The sequence below is a fragment of the Castor canadensis genome, chromosome 19 (assembly GCF_047511655.1).
Source record: "Castor canadensis chromosome 19, mCasCan1.hap1v2, whole genome shotgun sequence".
NCBI lineage: Eukaryota > Metazoa > Chordata > Mammalia > Rodentia > Castoridae > Castor > Castor canadensis.
In genome coordinates, this window is record NC_133404.1 from 6,263,729 (window position 1) to 6,272,137 (window position 8,409).

General features: G+C 57.4%; 1 protein-coding gene across 16 annotated transcripts in view; it reads left to right on the top strand.

Annotated features, from left to right (window-relative positions):
- The window catches only part of Lingo1 (leucine rich repeat and Ig domain containing 1), a 188,637-nt gene extending 184,158 nt beyond the window's left edge, over positions 1–4,479 (top strand). For all 16 annotated transcript variants that reach the window (XM_074062002.1, XM_074062006.1, XM_074062005.1 and 13 more), the window contains one exon: positions 1,689–4,479. In XM_074062002.1, coding sequence (XP_073918103.1) covers positions 1,689–3,545 — 1,857 coding nt within the window. In that variant the 3' untranslated portion in view covers positions 3,546–4,479. The remainder of the gene's footprint in view (positions 1–1,688) is intronic.
- Positions 4,480–8,409: the final 3,930 nt, after the last annotated feature.

Here is an 8,409-nt window from a genome sequence, read left to right on the forward strand (position 1 = left end):
TTCCCCCTGTCCTCATTTTTCTGTTAGCAGGCTCTAGGCACACTCTTGGAGTGTGGTACACTACAGTAATTACATAATGTCACTACTGAGAACAATAGAGTGCTTCAGTATTGCAAACAAGAGATGACGTCTGACTGAGCAGATCAGGGATGGCTTCGTGGAGGAGGCAGCCTTTGGGGTGGAAGGCCACAAAGGCAGCTGGGATGATTCTCCAAAGGCAGTGGCTTTGGAGATGGGAGGTACCTGGGTGGCTCTGCTGCCTGGGAGAGGAGGTAGACGGCAGCTCCATGCCAGCCCAGCCCTGAGCTGGGTGCTAACAGTCCTGTTTACCTGTTGAGGTCCCCAGCCTCACGTCCGCGCCCGCTCCAGCTGCACCCCAATTACTTATTGATTGCCCGTCAGGATGTTTGCTTTTCTGGTGGGTCACTGGAGCGTGTGTGACTGTGGAAAATGTCCTGGTGGGGGTGGGGTGGCAAGAGAGCCACAGCAGAATCTGGAGCAAGGATGGGGAGGCGGGTGAAGGAGGTAGGGTGGACAAAGCCCTTGGGGACAATGAAAACCGTGCAATTTCCATAACATGTCAGTGACACCCTGAGTCCTCTCTGGATAATCAGTCATTTAGTCAATCAACAACCAGGAAGTATTTGTCAGCCCTGGAAGATCAGTGGAGCATTCTAAAGTATTTGGTGTCACTGGAGTCTGACAGACCAGAGTGCCTGTCCCCAATCAGCCTCCTCTACTGACTGGGGATCAGCCACAGCCTCTCTGAACCTTACTTGCTTTAACTTGATAAGTCAATGACAAGTATGAATGACTGTGGCCTCAAAAGCAGAGGGTGAGTGAGGGTGTGGGGAGGGAAGGAGTCCAAAGTCCCCCACTTTGGACTAGCAGTTTCACTGAAGCCTGGAGCTGGGGACCCTGAGAAGCAGACGGGGAAGGTGAGGGGCCTTGTGACAGGGCCACTTCTGAGCAGTGGACTGACATTGGTGCTTCAAGCTGGGCTTTCAGCAAGCTGGGCAAGGGTATTCTGGGGGGAAAAGAACTGCAGCGTCAAGATGGGGAGGCAGGACATGTGTCCTGGACCTGGGGCAGTGGTGGTACCCGGGACTGGGTGCTGGTCCCTCGAGGGAACCCCCATCAGGTCTGTGGACTGCCCAGGACTCAGCCCCCGGGCTAGTGGGAAGGGCACTTCCCACTTGGGAAGCTGGGGCAAAGGGCTGAGGGAGGTGGGTCTCCAACAGCCCCAGGGGTCCTTGCCCTGCAGGCCAGGGCCTCACTCTCCCCTCAGCCCTCTCCCAGGGCTATTCCCAGAATCCTGGCACTTGAGCCCTTTGGTCTCCTAGGTGATCCCCAGGTGGCTCACTGGGTCTGGCTTCATCCGTCCCTGGAGTGAGTTGCCTGTGAAACTTAAAGGCAGTGCCCCTGCCCCTGCCCCTGCCCCTGCCCCCAGTCTCACCACCCCAGGGACGCAGGGAGAGTCCTTTCAGTGGGCTCCGTGCAGCACAGGGTGGCTGGCCCTCCCTGCAGGGGTCCCAGGCAGCTGTGACTGCCCCTCTGCACCCTGCCTGTCTGTCTCAGCAGGACTACCCCGGTGGGTGGCGATCTGGGGGCATCATCTCAGGTTGGGGGTCCAGCCACACGCTGCCCTCTCACTGCCATCTCTGTCCTGTGCTTGCTTCCGGCTGCAGGTGAGCGAGAGGATGCTGGCGGGGGGCGCGAGGAGCATGCCCAGCCCCCTCCTGGCCTGCTGGCAGCCCATCCTCCTGCTGGTGCTGGGCTCGGTGCTGTCAGGCTCGGCCACGGGCTGCCCGCCGCGCTGCGAGTGCTCGGCCCAGGACCGAGCCGTGCTCTGCCACCGCAAGCGCTTCGTGGCGGTGCCCGAGGGCATCCCCACTGAGACTCGCCTGCTGGATCTGGGCAAAAACCGTATCAAGATGCTCAACCAGGACGAGTTTGCCAGCTTCCCGCACCTGGAGGAGCTGGAGCTCAACGAGAACGTGGTGAGCGCCGTGGAGCCCGGCGCCTTCAACAACCTCTTCAACCTGCGGACGCTCGGGCTGCGCAGCAACCGCCTGAAGCTCATCCCACTGGGCGTCTTCACCGGCCTCAGCAACCTGACCAAACTGGACATCAGCGAGAACAAGATCGTCATCCTGCTGGACTACATGTTCCAGGACCTGTACAACCTCAAGTCGCTGGAGGTCGGTGACAATGACCTCGTCTACATCTCCCACCGTGCCTTCAGCGGCCTCAACAGCCTGGAGCAGCTGACGCTGGAGAAATGTAACCTGACCTCCATCCCCACCGAGGCCTTGTCCCACCTGCACGGCCTCATTGTCCTGAGGCTCCGTCACCTCAACATCAATGCCATCCGAGACTACTCCTTCAAGAGGCTGTACCGGCTCAAGGTCCTGGAGATCTCCCACTGGCCCTACCTGGACACCATGACCCCCAACTGTCTCTACGGCCTCAACCTGACCTCCCTGTCCATCACGCATTGCAATCTGACCGCAGTGCCCTACCTGGCCGTGCGCCACCTGGTCTATCTGCGCTTCCTCAACCTCTCCTACAACCCCATCGGCACCATAGAGGGTTCCATGTTGCATGAGCTCCTGCGGCTGCAGGAGCTCCAGCTGGTGGGCGGGCAGCTGGCCGTGGTGGAGCCCTACGCCTTCCGGGGCCTCAACTACCTGCGTGTGCTCAACGTCTCTGGCAACCAGCTGACCACCCTGGAGGAGTCGGCCTTCCACTCGGTGGGCAACTTGGAGACGCTCATCCTGGACTCGAACCCGCTGGCCTGCGACTGCCGGCTCCTGTGGGTCTTCCGGCGCCGCTGGCGGCTCAACTTCAACCGGCAGCAGCCCACCTGCGCCACCCCCGAGTTCGTCCAGGGCAAGGAGTTCAAGGACTTCCCCGATGTGCTCCTGCCCAACTACTTCACCTGCCGCCGGGCCCGTATCCGGGACCGCAAGGCCCAGCAGGTGTTTGTGGATGAGGGCCACACGGTGCAGTTTGTGTGCCGCGCCGATGGGGACCCCCCGCCGGCCATCCTCTGGCTGTCGCCCCGCAAGCACCTGGTCTCGGCCAAGAGCAACGGGCGGCTCACGGTCTTCCCCGATGGCACGCTGGAGGTGCGCTACGCCCAGGTGCAGGACAATGGCACGTACCTGTGCATCGCCGCCAACGCGGGTGGCAACGACTCCATGCCTGCCCACCTGCATGTGCGCAGTTACTCGCCCGACTGGCCCCATCAGCCTAACAAGACCTTCGCTTTCATCTCCAACCAGCCGGGCGAGGGAGAGGCCAACAGCACCCGCGCCACCGTGCCTTTCCCCTTCGACATCAAGACCCTCATCATCGCCACCACCATGGGCTTCATCTCCTTCCTGGGTGTCGTCCTCTTCTGCCTGGTGCTGCTGTTCCTCTGGAGTCGAGGCAAAGGCAACACAAAGCACAACATCGAGATCGAGTACGTGCCGCGGAAATCGGACGCGGGCATCAGCTCCGCAGACGCGCCCCGCAAGTTCAACATGAAGATGATCTGAGGCGGGGCGGCGGGGAAGCCCCGCCCAGCTCCTCCCCGCCCCACCCCGCGCGCTCTCTAGCTCCACCCCCAGCCCGCAGCACCTGCCCACTTTCTACCAGGACCTCAGAAGGCCAGGCCTGGGGACCCCCCCACCTCCACCTGCTCAGGGGGCGTTCATTGACAAGACTGGAGTCCAAAGCCGACAAACCGACATGCGGCAGAATCAATAATTCAATAAAAAAAAAAAAGTTACAAACTTCCTCTGTAACTTGGGTTTCAATAATTATGGATTTTTATGAAAACTTGAAATAAAAGAAAAAAAACTTTCCTATAGCTAGTCGGAATGCAAACTTTTGACGTCCTGATTGTTCCAGGGCCTTCTTCCAACTCGGTTTCTTGTTTTTCTCTCCTCCTCCTCCTCCTCTTCCTCCTTTCTCTTCTCTTCCCCTGTGGGGAGGGATCACTCAGGAAAACAGGAAAGGAGGTTCTAGCCCACCCTCCCGCCCACCCTGCCAAGGCGCCATCAGAAGTGGCTGAGTGGCAGCTCTGAGCTGGCTTTTTGCAAGGGGCAGGTGGAGGGGACAGGGCTGCCCCATGGGGGTGGAGCCTGTCTGCTGGGCTGCCAGGCAGCACTACTTCCGGAGGTGGGGACCCCGCTTGGGTGTGTCTGAGATACTGGGCAGGGGCTGGGGTCCTCCTGAGGGACAGCACAGTCAGCGGAGAGAGCCAGGGGCCAGAGGCAAGCCTGAGACGTAGCCTCTGGTCCCAGCTCTGCTGCTCACTTGCTGTGTGGCCTGGAGCAGGTCACTGGCCCTCTCTGGGCCTCAGTCTCCCCATCTGTACAAATGGGAACATTATCCCCCGCCCTGCCTACCTCACAGGGCTGTTGTGAGGAATTGATGAAATGATGTATGTGAAACACTTTGTAACCTGTAAAGAGCTGTGCACATGTGTAGGTGACTGTTCTCATTATGGTCATCGTTACCTCACTGTGGGGGATGGGACTGCCAAAGGGATCTCCATGGGGCAGGGCTGGGGGTGCTGCTGGGGGTGCCAGGGTGGGGACAACTCCCGGGACTTGTAGAGGCTTCTGCTCAGACATCAGCCCAGCCGGTGGCCAGAGGCCACGAAGCATCACAGATTCTACCACCTTCCAGCTGGAGCCCCAGACATGTGCAGGGATTAAGAGCACCAGCTCTCTCCCAGTCGCCTTTCCATAAGCATTTATTGAACACCTAGTGTACACTACTTCCCTTACAGAGCACCCAGTCAGGGGAACTGCGGGAGACTTCACAATAGCCCAGACCTACCCAGCCACCCAGTTCTGCCCCTCCTTCCACCAGGCCTGCTGTGGCTTTTGAAGGGGCTCTGGATTTGGTGCTGGGACCCACCTGCCCATGAGCTGACCAGGGGGGCCAGGCAGGAGGCCCCCACCACCACACCCATTCAGACCAAATCTAGATCCCCTAGCTCAGCCCTGGAGAGCAATGCCCCGATGACGGAGGGAAGAGCCAGGCAGGTCACTGGTAACTTTCCCAGAACCCTTGGCCCAAGAAGCCAGGCAGCAGCTCGGCCAGCAGACCACACTCACTGAAGCCATCATCTGTCATCAGGAAGGGCACCAGATCAGGGTCATCTGGCTTCTGTACGTTTACTTGTTTTCCTGGGGACATTTGAATTCAGCTCCATGGTGACCATGCTACCTGTTGACCCTCAGGCTAAGAGAAAGCCCCAGTGATACAGGACCAGCCACACAGACTCAGCTACACAAGGACAGGGGACAAAAGGGAAGCCACCCCTCAGCAACAAGAATCTTCCAGAATGCAGCTCTTCTAGTCAGGACTCTGTGCTTGCCTCCCGAAGCCAGCATCAACTATAGCCTGGCACCTCCTAAACCAAGCTGGGGAGTTGATGGCATGGGGTTGGGACTCGGTCCTTTCCTTGCTCATTTGTTTGTTCATTCTACAGGCACCTTCTGGCCCTTGCTGTGCTCCTGGCTCCAGCTGATGTGCCCTGCAGCCCACAGCCTGGCCAGCCTGCCCTCATCCCATCTCCCACCCGCTGCCCAAGACTGTCCCTGGTTCTGGGGAAGGCTCTAACCCTCTGGACAGTGGTTTTTTTTCACTGGGAAAAAAAAAAAAGCATCCTCTGGAATATACTGGTGTAGAGTAGGTTGGGGGGCGGGGTGGGCAGCCTAGACTAGTGGTTAAAAGGCTTTGAACTTTGTGTGAGTTCAAGTTCCAGTTGTGACACTCACCAGCTGAGTGGGATTGTCCTCAGAGCCTCGGTCTCACCTATAAAATAAAGGCAGTCATGCCATTTTTGGCCATTCAGAGAATCAAATGGAGACACGGTGTACACACACACGGTAACGACTATTGTCAAGTGTAACTCTTGTGCACGTGCAGAGGGTGAGGACCGGAAAGGACAGTACCTTAGTCAAAGCTAAGCTACTTAGTAGTTACTTAGTAGCTTTGACTAAGGACCAGGGCTTGTGACTCAGAGTCACAGGCTTCTAATTCTGGCTCAGGCCTTCTCAGAGTGCAGGGCAAGAGACCCCTTTGGGGAGTCCCAAGGAGGAGGGAGGCAGAGGAAAGGACAGGGGTGTCACATGCTTCCAGAACCCCACAGGCCTGGCCACCTCCATCATGCAGCCCAGAAGCCCCAGCTGGCCTGTCCTTGCCAGAGGGAGCCCTCAGGATTGTTCTGAAGCTTCGGGTGGCCCTAGTGGCCTCAAGGGGCCAACTTAACTCCTGCTGCTGGGATAGAAGTGGCCCCCAAGGAAACTCAAGGACACAAGCAAACACTCAGGTTGCTTTTGAATGAGTCAGCATGGAGGGAATTGTGTGTCCAGGGTCACTGGATGCGGTTGGCCCATTTAGAGGACCCAGGCAGTCTGGTTAGCCCTGGCACAGTGCCTCCTACCTGTGGAGTGGTAGAACAGGGTAGTGAACCCTTCAGCTCCCAAGATTCCTGCCAGGTTTCAGGGGTCATCCTGGGGAGCCTGGCTGGAGAGGCCTGGTGGCTTCTAGAGGGAACACTGGCCCCCTGCTCTGGCACATGCACAGCCAGGAACCTGAACCCAGAGGTGGACGGGGCCTGAGCCTTCCTGAGCCCCTTACATCCCACCCCAGTCCTGGTGACTCGCACTTGCCTCAGACCCAGTGGGGTCATGCAGTCAGCATCCTGCTGCTGTAGGGAGTTGTCACCATGCTCACCTTTCTGCTGGGGACCAAGAGATGAGGTTGGAGGAAGCTGCTGGGTGAAAGGCAAGCTGTGAGACCCCAGCTGGCTTTCCAAGTCACCAGAACCAGAGCCCCCTCCAACAGGCTTCTCTGTGAGATAGGCACGCCTTAAAGGGAAAGGGTAACGAGACTGGGAACTACCCTCGCCAACAAGTGGACCCAGCCAGGGCTGACACCCAGCAGGGAGCAGCAAGCTCCAAGGACCCCTCCCTAGTTTCTGCTCACAAGGCAGCATATGAGGCTCAGAGAGGGGAAGTGACCTACCTAGAGACCCGCAGCAGAGTAGCAGATAGAACATGAGCTTTGGAGTCAGGTTCAAGTCCCATCTCCACCACCAAGTCCCACGTACAGAATGGGGCTTAGAATTCTATGTTTACAGGGTATTGGGGAAGATTAAAGACGGTGTTGTAAAGGGCCTGCCTAGGTGCTGTGAGGGTACACTAGAGACTACTGTGGTTAGTAAGGTTTCTTTATGGACAAAGGAGTGATGGCTGAACCCAAGGACAGGGAGTGTTGGGGACCATGTGCAGGACCCAACGGGATCCAAAAGAGCTGGAACTCCCAACAGGGCCTGGATGAAAACCAAACCTGGCTATGTCCCTTTGCCGCTGAAGACCTCAGGGCCCTGAGGCGCTGGGCCATCACCCTGTCTCCCAGGACAGAGAACAGCTCGAGAGGAAGAAGGGGCCAGAGCCTTCCAGGGCCCCCACATCCCACCACAGACCTGGCACCTGTCATACAGAGCTGCTGCTCTGCTTGCCTTTCAGCTGGGGCCAAAGGATGAAGTTGGGAAGCTATCAGAGGAAAGGTAGGCCCACTACCTGTCTGTATTGGGGACAGGGGCTGTCACAGAGAACAAGGGAGAGGGGGTCGGAAGAGCAGTGCAGACCTTTGACTTATCAGGAGTACCCGGGGTAAGATCTGTCACCAGATAGCCAAGGATTTTGAGCTTTTTAGAGCCTGAAGTCAGGCTCATGTGGTACAAGAGCAAGGATAGCACAGACCAGCTGGAGTGACATGATTTATTAGAGCCTAGATCCCCAGTCCGTGACCTTTCCTGCTTCTCTCTCCAACTTGGTGTCCTCCAATGACTACCAATTCAAAATCCCCAATTCCAGCCTTCCTGATTTGTCTTAAGAGAGCCTCTGATCTCTTCATTCATAGGCTCCAGAGGGAAAAAACAACTCTGATTGGTCACCTACCAGTCAATGGATTTGCTGCCTCAATGTCACATCACCATCCCTTATCCAATCAGCTGTGGCAGAGCTCCACTTTGCACAAGCCAAGTCTGGTAAAGCTAGCACAGAAAGGACTAAGGGACTGTATCGGTCTTCTATTTCTGCATAACAATGACCCCAAAATTCAGTGGTTTAAACCCACAACCGTTTATTGATACTCCCATTCCTGCAGCTTGGACAGAGGCTGGAGAAGACAGCAGTTCATCTCTGTCCTGTGTGGTGTCCATAGGGGAGAATGGACTGGGGCTGAATGACCCATCTTGGCTTCTGACCATATCTGTGGCCTCCTCAGTGGAGGCAGGACAGACTAGGGGCTGGGTGGCTTGCAGCTGGCTTCTCTCTTTCCACATGGTCTCTCCCTACCTGGATGTCCTCATGATGGCTCAGCGAACTGGAAGCT